A 12,438-nucleotide genomic window follows, 5' to 3' on the forward strand; every position below is an offset into this window, starting at 1 on the left:
TGTTGAAGGGCTTACGGTTGGACTTGGTGATTAAAAGGTCTTTTGCAACCATAATGATTCTATGCATCTGTTATCTCCTTCACTTTCACTGAGGCACATCTGCAAAGCAAGGAGCAAACACTACACAGTGGTGCAGGAATTTTTATTTACTGAGAAACACATCATTCCTACCCAGTGCAACAGAAATTCAATGCATAGCAGTGGCTGCTGTAAACCTATAGATTGCAGGGAGTGCTACTTTTCGTAGTTTTACTAACATGACTTTTGTAGTTTTATTAATGTGACTTTAGCAATCAATGCAAGTTACCAAACTGGCAGACCCTGAAGACTGAGTGAGCTCAGTGTGAGTGACCCTGAAGACTGACTAGCTCCACTCACCCCCACTAAGCAAAATAACACCAGTGACTGTGCTGAAAGCAATCCACATTATCCTGCTAACAGTCTCAGCTAGGGGGAGCATGGAGATTTGGACACTGGGTCCCGACTTCCAACTCTAAAATGCCTTTCCCATCATTTGAGTCAGCCTTTCATCCTCTCTTTCCCCCGCAGTCCTTTGTGCTCCTCTCGCTCCTTCACATCCCTTCATATCTGGCCATGCCATTGCCCTCTGGAATGAGTCTGCATCTTGGGGAGGGGGAAAGGAAAAGGGATAGGCAGAAGCTCACAGATAACATCTTACATTATTTTTCCTAAGAAAACAGATATTTTTTTTCGTACACATAAAGCCAGGAAAGGACAAAGTTTTATCATGGACATTATTGAGTGCCTCTGCACTGCCTACAGTGATTCTTGGCCTCTCATCAAAGCATTCCCACATGTCTCGGATGGCCAATTGTGAGATGTACAAAACAGTGCTGGGGAAGCTACTCTAAGATGCAAGGCCAGTCCTGCAATGTGGTGTCCTGCTGTGCGTATGTGCTAACCCTGGAAACCGAACTCCTTGTACTTGCTGGCCATGTCATTTCGGAACAGCTCCAAAGCCTTCTTCATCGCAGCCTGGGAATCAGCCCCGAAGTCTGCAGAGTGCTTTTCCGCAATGACCTTGATGATGACTTCAGAAATGAACTGGGAGGGGAAAAAAAAAAAAAAAAAAAAACAGAAGGGACACTCAAGGTTTATTTTCAGAAAATTCATACTGAGAAATAGGTTGTAGAGCCTGGAAATATCCCTGAGCTAATTCAGTAGTGCTTTCCACAAGCTCTGGAGAGATGATGTGGTCTAGCATGCAAGATCCTGGCCTGGACTTGGGCCACTGGGCTCTGTTCCTTGCTCTGACACCAGTCTGCTTCATGATCTTGAGTAGACCATAGCACTCCCTGCTCTTTGTCTGCCTTGCCTCTTAAGTTTGTAGATTCATGCCCTGTGTATGTATAACAGTTTTGTAGCTCTTGGTTTCAAATGGATCCTCCAGGGCTTGCACTAAAATTGTATCTCCCTTGTGTTTAGCCACTGACTTTTCTTATATAATGTGATTTCCCAGGCACGCAGAGGCTGCTCGAGCTGGTTTATTATTGTCTAGGGTTGCTCAGAGTGCATATGGTATTTTGAATGGAAAATCTAATCTTGGAGATTCACATGCTGTGAGCTGAGCACTTTCTGTGCCTCCTCCTGCCTGTACACAGAAACCACTGACTTGATGGAGGACCCGCTGAAGTCCATTAGCTATCAATAAATAAAAGTGCAACTCTCATACAGCTGTCCTACATTGACTGGACATCAGACACCAAAATTCCCAGCTCTTTTCATACCTCCAGATATTTGACAGGTATTTTGTGCTTGGTGGCATGGGTTTGAGCCAAAGGTTTCAGCTCAGCCTCATGATTACCCTTCTGCTTCAGGATTTTGCCCAGCTGAGTAAGGACAGTAGCTCCATGTTTCTTTAGATCTTCAGAGGCCTTCATCTGATCAGGAGTTGTCAGACCTTTGAATTTTTCAAAGCGATCCAAGGTCTCAGGATGGTCATGAAAGAGTCTGCAGATAGAAGCAAGAGGACTTGTGAGACCTGAAAGGGCGATCATCTGAACCAGAGCTAAGGTCCAGGTGTTTCAGAGTATATGAATGGGCAGATGTGTGATAAACTGTTTCCATCCTTTAGGAAAACTCTTAGCTAGCCCCTGCTAGTAAAGATTACTTTGGTTTGGGAACCCTGAAGCTTCAGGACTTTTCCAAATAGTAATTATTCACATTCCTAGCATGTATATCAGCTAGGGAAGCATTTTTTCCCACTCTGAATGTTTTTTTATCCTTCCTTTGGTAGGTTGTTCCATAACCTGATGACACAGAGTGGGCAAAAGTTTCCTTTTTTAACCATTTTGTCCAAGACGTCTTTTTTCATTATCATCAAATGCCACTTGAGTTCCAGAGCAAAAACACTTGAGACACTTCCCTTTGACTACTATATCTGTACTGTTCAGCCCCATCCTCTTACACATGTCCTGTCTAATATAACTATCCCTATCTTTTTTCTTTACTGTTACAGAGACACTGTCTTACATATGTCTATCTGTTACAATAGGGCAAATGTCGTAGCAATTTGACACCAGTCATAGAAACATAGAATCTCTATAATTGGAAAAGACCTTCAAAATCATCAAGTCCAACTGTAAGCCCTTAAACACCATGCTTGCTAAACCATGTCCCTAAGCACCTCATCTACATGTTTCTTGAATGCTGCCATGGACAGTGATGCCACCACTTCCCTTGGCAACCTCTTCCAATGCTTGACTACTCTTTCCATGTAGAAATTCTTCCTAATGTCTAACCTGAACCTCCTCTGGTGCAACTTGAGGCCATCTCCTTCTGTTCTAGCTGTAGTTATTTTGGAGAAGAACCTGACCCCCACCTCACTACACCTCACTACAACCTCCTTTCAGGTAGTTGTAGAGAGTGACAAGGTCTTCCTAAGCCTCCTCTCCTCCAGACTAAATAATCCCAGCTCTCTCAGCCGCTCCTCATAAAATCTGTGTTCCAGCCCCTTCACCAGCTTTGTTGCCCTTCTTTGGACACTTTCTAGCAGCTCAATTTCCTTCTTGTAGTCAGGGGCCCAAAACTGTACAGAGTATTCAAAATGCGGCCTCACTAGCACTGAGTACAGGGCAATGATCACTTCCCTGCTCCTGCTGGCTACACTGTTCATGAYACAAGCCAGGAGGCCGTTGACCTTCTTGGCCACCTGGGCACACTGCTTGCTCATGTTCAGTCAGTTGTCAACCAACACCCTCTGCTCCTTTTTTGCTGCACAGCTCTCCAGTCACTCTGTCCCAAGACTGTAGCACTGCATGGCATTGTTGTGACCAAAGTGCTGCACCAAGCACTTGGCCTTGTTGAACCTCAACTTTGTTGAACCCAGTCCCCTGGGTTATGTCAAATGTACTGGGAGATAATCAAGAGCTAAGGCTGATTAGTGCAGCAAAAGATAAGTTTATGAAAGCATTTATCTGAAGGAAAAACAAAATCATTTTTCTTCTTTCATTCTATTGTTGAGAAACCAACTCGTTCCTCCTTCAGCCTGCCATTCTCCTGCAGTGAGGTATTGCATCCCCTTTGCTCTTACCAAGCAGCCCAGGAAGAGGAGAGTTTTGATGATTCTCAAATACACTCTAAAAGTCCCTCATGAACAGGACTCCAATGGGCTTGAACGTCAGCTCAGTGTGAGAGCTTACTATGCCCCCTTCCTTGCGAACGTGAATACAGAGGGTCTTGGTTCCTGCCCTTTTCTCCCATCTCCCAGCTAAACTCAGACAGTTCACCATGGTTCTGTTGTCAAGCACTACAGCACCTCAGAGAGTCCTTGGGAGCAAGTAACAGGAGCACAAGGCCTTCAGACATAGGCATTTTGTTCCCAAAATGGAAGTAAAGAAGGTGGAAGAGTGGCCCAAAGCCACATTAGTTTGTTCCCCATGCTTTTTCCCTGCTGCATTTYTCTGGGATGCAGACATCAGTGGCAACCAAATCAGTAGGAAATTTAACTCCTTTTCTTTGTCAGGCTCCTAAAATCCAGGTGGGAAGGGGGCATGATTATTCAGAGCAGTCAGTTATGTGTTGTGACATCAGCTGCCTCATGCAGGCTTATTTGCAAAGAGGTATTACACTCCCTGATGGGACTAATCTGACCACTTGAAGCATTGGCAAAAAAATGATGGCTATCCTTACCAAAGGGGCCTGGGGCTGTATCTGTGAAATGGCTCATTCACGCTTCTTGAGATGGTGTCTACAGCTCTTGAGCCCAAGACATTAGTTACAAAATCAACTTTCCCCTCACAGGGCAGTAGTCACTCACTTTCCCTGCCCTCAGAAGTCTACTGGTGCTGGGATTGTCTAAGAGRTTGTATATCACCTTGAACTAAACATTCCTTCTACATTGGTGGCCATTTGGATGATGGCCAGACTTTCCTTCTTATTATGTGATTATGTATTAGCCTGCGTTAATAAATACCTCAAGTACTTGGAAAATACAAGCTGTCATGTTCAGTCTTTGACAGCTTTTCATTTCAGCTGTCTCCTATAGTATCAAAACAAAGTATTTCTGCACTGCTTTTTGTCCTCTACCTACTGCTGAGAACACCTTTCCTATTTGCTATATCTTTCCATGGCACAGGTTGTCTCACACCTTGGGAGAAGAAAGAGATTTAGCAAAACCTTGCAGCATTAAGTAGGATGGATTTATAATAGATTCTGTATTTCTAACAAATCTCTCTCCATCGTGTCTGGCTAGGTCTGAACCATGTCTCCAGAAGATGATATACCCCTGAGACTCTTGAAAATTCTTTCAAGGAGTAGTTTTTGTTTCCTTTGGATCGCATCCAGTTGAATCAATATTTTCTAAACATGTTCCCAGGATCTGACATCTACCTAGCAGACTTTTAACAATTCACAAGTGGAGACATATTCAAACTAAGAGAAGTTTTTTGGTCTTCCCCTGCTTTTCTCCTCACTCAGAAATCCCATGAGGAAACAAAAATTTACATGGGTTGGCTGGAGGGCATAAGGGAGGCTGGTGTCATCTATTGATTTAATGCTGTGCTCTGCCTCGCAACACTTTCCTCTTCTTTTCTACTATATTACTAAAATGTGACGTTCCCATCACTGCAACCAGCTTTAGCAGAATGCCATGACAGACATTTTTCCTGTGAATGCCTCTGCCTGGGCTATGAGGTCTTTGGAGGAAAAACAGTATTACCTTTTTGGTCTGGAAAATGTTTTTACTGCCTTATGTCTCTTCTAGAGCCAACCAGTCACCTAATGGAGGTGGACTGGCAAGGAGGTCTCAGGGTCCTGCTACCYTCTTTAGTCAATGTAACATACCTGCTCTGGACTATGTGCAGAGAGTTGTCACATTGCCACGCTGCTACCCACCTCCCTTCCAGATTGCAGCAGAACTGGGCCATGATAAAGAACATAAATAAAACAGCTTCAGCTCTTCTTTGAAAAGGCTTTGAGTGGACTGTGGGTTTGCCAAGTGATGTAGATGTGCTTGAGACAGAAACCCACCAAGCCAGAGTGCAACATGCCACATCCCCACCACTCTCCACAGCACCATCTTCTAGCACATCGTACTGAGCACAGACTAAGGGAGGGATAATGGACAGTGTCCTTCATGTGTCAATGAGAGAATGCCCATGCACCRTTTACTGCGGTACCACAGATTTACAAAATGGAAACACCAAAGATGTATCTTTTTCTCAGCAGAAGAGTTTGTTTCATGCTGCATTGCACCCATATAGCCTGTCAGCACACAGATAAAGCAAAGGATCCCAGAGGCAAAAACTGGTGAAGATCCCACTTCAAGGAGGGCACATCCCAGTAGTGAAAATCCACCTTGGAGAGCTTCCATTGGACAAGACTTCAAGGACACTGAAATGCATGTCTGTAAAGGGCTATAGAAAAGAACAAGGCAATAAACTGCTCTCTGGGTTGAACGGGGCCAGAACAAAAAGCCAAGGACTAAACTCCAGCAAACACAGCTTAGGCAGAACATTAGGAAAAGCTTTTTGTCCGTAAGGAGAGCAAACCATTAAAATGACATGTCTTGTGAGGACACCATGAGTCTCCGCATAGGACAGGCAAGGATCCAGTGTCCATCTCATGCTGTTTCGTGCTCTAAGCTAATCTCTGTGACATTAAGATCCCTTCCAGACTGTATTCTTCTRTCTCGCAGCTGCTGCCCTCCTTGTTGCCCACACCAGACATCAGGAGTACAAAGACAGCRTGGAGGCAGGGGTCCTCTCAGATAGGGATCTCACCACAGATCCCACTCTGATGGCAGAATCACAGAGGAGAGGAAGAGGGAGAAGAATGTGCCTCACACCTAGACTTCAGCAGCTACTGCCCAAGTTTTGCCACACAGATTTCTAAGGAGTATGGCCAAAGGGTAGAAGAGGAAGAACAGGGCTCTGCCAGGAGACACTAAGAGGAGCAGAGAGAAACACTCAGATAATTTATAGTCAATTTACTGAAATCAGAGATTCCAATAAATCTGTCCAAGAGGTGATTTTTCCTGTCCTTTCCTTCTCTACCTGCCCAAAGCTTTGCTGCAGAGCATCTGGATGCCTGAGGCACACAGTCCACTTCAGTGTTTCTTGTTATTGTGCTTGGGCAATGAAATTACAAAGCAGCTTTAGCAGCAGGTTTCACAAAGGGAGCAACAAAGTCCTAAAATCTTTTGAAGGCAGCCTGATCCTATGCTCATGGACAGATGGAGAGACAGAAGCGCAGCCGCTTTAAACAGTAATTTTTAACCAAGAAACCATAGAAATGTRTATATCACTGCCCTAACACAAAGAAAAGAGGAAGCTGGAATGAACACAGAAGACACATGAACACAAGTTTCAGTAGATACTATCATTGGTCTCTCATCAAAAGCTCTCAGCTCTGCTTTTAGGACCTRAGTTTCTTGCCTACCTCATTAAAACTTCATGTCCGTGGCCTGCGATGTCGGCCTCCACCTTCCCCCAGATTGTGAGGACCTGCTGCCATTCCTGGTCGCTGAGACCCATGCTTCGCTGAAGGGAGGTGTAGACGTGGGGAGAGCGTTTCCCGGAGCGCTACCTGCAGCTTTTTCCCTGTTCCCAAAGGGTGACTGGTGAGCTCCCCCACAGGATTTATATCCCCTCCTCACAGGCCTACACCTGTCAATCACAAGCTCGACATCTTGCTCCCTTTCAGGCTTGTCTAACCTCATCAGCCTCTCCTTTTTTTTTCCTAGGAAGCTATTTCGGGCCAGGTGCTATTGTGGGTGCCACTGTTGGCAAAATTTCTGCTTTTCGCATTGGACTGGCACATGTCCCGCTTTAGACAGAAAGGGCACTGCCTAAGCACAGTGCCAGGAGCCTGTTCTGGTTCCTGTCCCAAGGACCCAAGAGACAGAGTCAGACTGTTCAGCAAGAGATTCCTGAACAGCACTGTCATCTGCAAGTCCTCCYCCGCCTCCCTTTGCCCCTGCACTCCCAAGGGCACACACTTCAAAGTCCTTTCCTTTTCCCTGTTGATCTTATTTTCCTTTTGTCCTGTGGTAGCACACACCATTAACTTTTAGAGAAAAAGCACAGTGTTAAAAGAGACATCCTCAAGAGCTAATCATATCCGAAGTGGACCAAGCATTTCCCCAGCCTCTGCAGGAGGAAGGAAGGGGACAAAAACTATATGGGAGCCAATTATCCTGCACCTTCCTGCTGAGGCCTTTCTGCCTGCCTCTCCAGGAAACATCCAGTATTAGCCACCAATTGAGATGAGATATTGAAGCTGATAGACTTGCATCTGAGCCAGGAGGGATCAGACAGRGAGCTGACCCATCCAGGCCCAGAGTCTGTAGAACATGATAAGTCTTAACTCATCAGGTGCCCCGTGAGGACAAAGAGCTCTAGCTATCTCTGTCAAGCCAAACACTGGTGTTGGGAATGTGTGTGTCAGTGGGACACCTCCCAGGCTCTCCTCCAGCCTCCCTCAGCACCAGTAATGGCCTGGCACACCAACAAATTGATTGACCCTTTCCAAGGTCACAGAGCAAAACAAAACCAAGTTAATTTTGCTGTCCAGAATTGTACATGTAATTCTGGACAGGAGTCACAGGCCACAAGCCTTGACAGGAGAGAAATGTCACTCAAGGGATAAAGATCTGGGACTCAGAAGAGCGGTATCCAAGCTCACAGTCTTTAGCACCGCACTGCACAACCTGGGGCAAATCACTGCCCCTGCTCCTCATCCATACTCTGCAAGATGGGAGCAATCTCTCTACTCAAGTGTTGCAAGGGAAGTTCCTGCGTACAATAGCATGAAGGTACCTATAAGGGTCTAGGAACAAAGACTAAGACCTCTCAGAAGCACATAAAGAGGCTAGCTTGGGTAGGAAGGTTGGGAAAAGCAAAATAAAGATGTTAGTTGGTGTCCAAGCATAGAGATAAAGAGAATTTTGGCCACTACATTTAGCAACTATTTGCCCGCCAAGTAAGCCTATAGGCCTCCTTTTCTCTCTCCTCCATACAGCAGTTTTCTGTTTGTTTGTTTCAGATCCAAAAAATCCACATCCTAAACACTTCAGAGCTAAGGATTCATTCTAATTTACTTTTGTAAACCCCATGGCACTTCCCATTATCCAAACTAAGCTAAACTAATGGAAAAGAGTTTGGGAATCCTCCAGCTAGTTCCTGTGTGTTGTTCTCCACAGCTGAGGGCCAAGACTAGAGGGATCACAGTCCAGCAGCCTCACTCCTCAAGCACTCATACTATTAACTAGTTTTTGGACCGTTCCAGCCTTGGGTAGGATCCTGAATACTGACCTTGCTGTTTTACACACATTTCAGACATAGCAGAAACAAACTCCTGGTACACCAGAGGGTGATGCTTTTTGCTGAATTTTGGCATACTACTCGAGTTGAAATTACTCAGTTGTCATAATAACTTATCTTAAATTTTATCAACTCTCCTTTCACTAYAGCTTTCCCAGGACTGTGCAGCCAACAGTTTCCTTATGGATATTAATGTTAAATGGTGAGAAGGAGTATGGAATTACATACTGTTTCTCCTTTTTTTTTTTTTTTTTAAAGTGAAATAGTAATGAAATGAAATCATAAGCTCTTCCCCCCCAGAGCTTAAATAAATACATTCTAAAGAAATGCTAAAAGCTTTATAGCACACCAGACTACATCTCAGTCCTGCAGCTGTAAAAAGGACATAACATTTTAGTATCCACCGCCCTCTCTTCTTCCCTTCCAGGCAAGATCTGTTCCTTGCAAAACACATAATTATCTAGATAAACTACTGCATATTGGCCATAATATTGGCCATAATATTGGCCATAATATTGGTCATCTCCTTTAAAAAGGCCTGGATGATTGAAATATAAAATAATAATAACATTCACAGCACATCCACATTGATATACTAAACATTACGGCAATGTTGCAAAATGAGCATCACTGCACTGTTAATATTTCCAGCTGCAGGGCTGTATCAGAATTCACCCCGTCCCCCACGKCAGCCCTAGGCAAGGGTCGGCAAAGCCCAGCTGCAGAGCCACCGAGCAGCCCAGCTGGCTCTGTTGGCCAGGGCTTGCTACCATCTAGTGGTCACGGGCGACAGAGCTGCGGGGAAGAGAGGCCACGTCCCAAGCTCCTTGTCTCCACAAAACTACAGCAGCAGTATTTCCAAGGGGAGCTGCAGGGGGAAGGCCTTTCCTCACAGCAGATGGAGGAGGAAAGGGATGCACTATCACAGGGGGCTTGCAGCTGATCTGGCATGGCTGGATCAGTTGTCATATTCCAGCAAGGCCAAATGGCATCCAGCTTTTTTCAGGTGGCAGCTGACAACCTGGGGCTCCTTCTGGCAAGCTCTAATCACACAGGGAGGCTCAAGTGCTTTGCAAGACCTGCAAGCAGACAAATTTCTCCCTTGCCCCAAAAATGCACACAGGATATTGCAAGTTCAAGTGGGCAGGTTTTGTTAAGTAGCCAACAGTTAGCCATGATCAATGTCCTCAGGGAACTGAGAGCATCGCAATACAATATAGAATTGTGACATCCACACGCCAGGAGCATCGCAGGACTCATCGCAGTTTGATGACAGATGGTAGAACTTCTTTAATGTACCATGTTTCAGTTCGCTGTATACAGGCAGTTTATTTTTCTTGAAAACTCCGCATTTTGGGGCAGAAGGGCCCTGAGCTGTTTGTTTAGTCTTGCCTGCAGCTTTGCGTCAAGTTGATAGAAGGAGGAAGARGCTGCCCCTTCCCCCCAGCTATTGAGCACTGGTGCTGATGGGGTTGCAAAGGACCCAGACAGTGGGATGAGAGCATAGGAAAAAACATGGAAAAGCATTAGAGCCACAGAGCAGGCTTTCCTAGGGATTGCATGGGACTGGTTTCAATGCAAGAAGTCTATAAAAGTTACTGTCCTTTGGGAAGGACAACCTCTCCCTCTTGTCCTGGAAGGGCRCAGTAGGCAAGGGAAGAATCATCCAAGGCAAAACAGTGGAAATGACTGYGCAGTACGTGACCTCTGATGACTTCTTCCTCAACAATTACAAAGACTGCTACAGGCATTAATGAATTTAGAACATACAACATCTTTGCAAATGCAAATGGTACTTGTTGTCCCCATTTATGAGGGATCAAAGAAATTATGAGACTTACTCAAGGCCACAAAAAGTGCCAGTGGAAAAGGGCAGGGTCTGGGGTATGGTTTTAGAAACACCATCTGTTTGTTGATCGTTAATATGGGGCCCAGGCACACAGGAGGAGATGGGAGGCATGGTAGGAATTTCAGACCAGCAACAGGGAGAGATCAGTTCCAAGTCATTTGAGCCGCATTCAATTTTTCTTAGAATATCACTATTATGAGGAGGGAAATTTAGCCTCACTCTGTAAAATGAGCGTATCAGAGCCCAACATCCCTCACATTTYCTTAAGAGTTAACATACCTACAATGATTTCTAGCCCTGCCTTCTTTGCCCTGCTGAATGCAGAGGAAGGTTTACGTAGAAAGAGACACTAGTAAAAATCATGGATATGTTTTCAGTTGAAGTATGTTCCTGAAAAATGCTGTTGGAGATAATGGGAAAGATCTTGCAAAAAGAAGTGCATTTTCCTCAAGAAGCAACGACCCAAACTATCATGTTTATTTAGACATCACAACTGATCAAAGGGTGAACAGATTTTTTTTGATTGAAAACTTTTTATTTTAATGAACCTTTTCCCCACCATACACTGAAAAGAATGGGAGCAGCTGACAGGTCTATGGCTCTGAGTGACAGCCGCAGCCCTAGCTCTGCTGTTGTGTAAAGTGCATAATTATGCTACACACTCGTCTGCCAGGGGAGCAGGCAGTGGGAAGACTACTTCTTAGAAAAATCCAGGCATATTACATAAGGCTGAATTGCATAATTATGCATTGCGTAATGCTGGGGGAAAGGCCCTCTGCAAGCTCCTGGGATTGGTCTCCACTAACTCAGCTTGGGTTTCTATGGCATTTTTGTGATTTACAGCTCCTTCTAAGGAATCCATGTGCACTTTGTTTCAGGAGCCTGCAGCTCAGTCCACGCACACAGTCAGTCAGGATGCCGGGGCTATTGGTTCTGGCTAGCCAGGGAGGCAACAGCAACTGCGTCTCACAGCCATAGCAAAGCAAGGGCACTGGGTTTGCTGTAGCTCTAACACGGCCTTCAGCACACACAGGAATTGGCCTTTGAAGACTATATCAGATGAGAAACTGTATGAAACCATACTACGTATCATCTGCCTCTTGTGGGAAACAAGGAGAACTGTAATCAGTGGTGGCAGTGACCCAAATCCCTTCTCTACTCTTTCTTCTCCTCCCCTGGCTCTTGAACCCTGCTGTAAGCAGGACAGGGCTCCTGGACACTGACAGATTTCAGCAGCTGGGAAGGGATGGGGGCCAGTTGCCAAAAAGGAAAAGGAAGGGTCAGGAGGGAGAGAATTCAGCATCTGGACAAGCTTTGGGCTGCGAATTTTTGCAGAATTGTGCTATACTCCTCACCTATCACTGGCACAGACTCTTTCAGGGACCAAGCCCCAAGTCAAAAGCAGCTTTTCCTTTCCTTCAGTGCTCAACAGATCTGGACTTTGGAGACTGTCAGGCAGACTCAGCTGTTTTCTTTCTTCAGAAGGTTCAGAGGTTAATGCTGAGCTGTTGCATAACAGATCCACAGCTCTCATGCAATAATTACATATTCTCCTGCATCATGGTGCACAACGTGTGTAACACTGAACTTCTGCTGGATGTAACATTTACCTGGGGTAAGCAGGAGGTTTATTGCATGCCAGCATTTGGATTCATTGGATGAACAAACAGGAAAGCAGCAGTGCAGTCCAGGACCAGAGTATTTAGGCTCCTACGCAGAAGCCAAAAGACTGAAGTGACACGATCTCTAAAGCCATCTGTGCACTCTCTGGGGACACGAGCCTTTCCTGTAGTGCTGGGAAACTAG

At 45.2% G+C, this 12,438-nt stretch overlaps 1 protein-coding gene across 1 annotated transcript; it reads right to left on the reverse strand.

Moving 5' to 3' along the window:
* Nucleotides 1-640: 640 nt before the first annotated feature.
* Nucleotides 641-7,007, reverse strand: MB (myoglobin). Its single transcript, XM_026052229.1, has 3 exons — nucleotides 6,901-7,007; nucleotides 1,749-1,971; nucleotides 641-1,065 (listed from the first exon to the last, which is right to left on the reverse strand). The coding sequence occupies exons 1-3, from the start codon at nucleotides 6,993-6,995 to the stop codon at nucleotides 919-921; spliced, it is 465 nt and encodes a 154-aa protein (XP_025908014.1). The 5' UTR covers nucleotides 6,996-7,007; the 3' UTR covers nucleotides 641-918.
* Between the last annotated feature and the right edge of the window lie 5,431 nt (nucleotides 7,008-12,438).

The sequence above is a fragment of the Nothoprocta perdicaria genome, unplaced genomic scaffold (genome assembly GCF_003342845.1).
Source record: "Nothoprocta perdicaria isolate Ctin4 unplaced genomic scaffold, notPer1 scaffold_86, whole genome shotgun sequence".
Classification (NCBI taxonomy): Eukaryota; Metazoa; Chordata; class Aves; order Tinamiformes; family Tinamidae; genus Nothoprocta; species Nothoprocta perdicaria.

Excerpts from the sequence above, each read along its gene's own strand:
- MB (XM_026052229.1), bottom strand. The coding sequence starts at position 6,995 with ATGGGTCTCAGCGACCAGGAATGGCAGCAGGTCCTCACAATCTGGGGG. Across the intron at positions 1,972-6,900 it reads GGACATGAAGTTTTAATGAG|ACTCTTTCATGACCATCCTG; the intron begins GTAGGCAAGAAA and ends TTCTATCTGCAG. Across the intron at positions 1,066-1,748 it reads TACCTGTCAAATATCTGGAG|TTCATTTCTGAAGTCATCAT; the intron begins GTATGAAAAGAG and ends TTCCCCTCCCAG.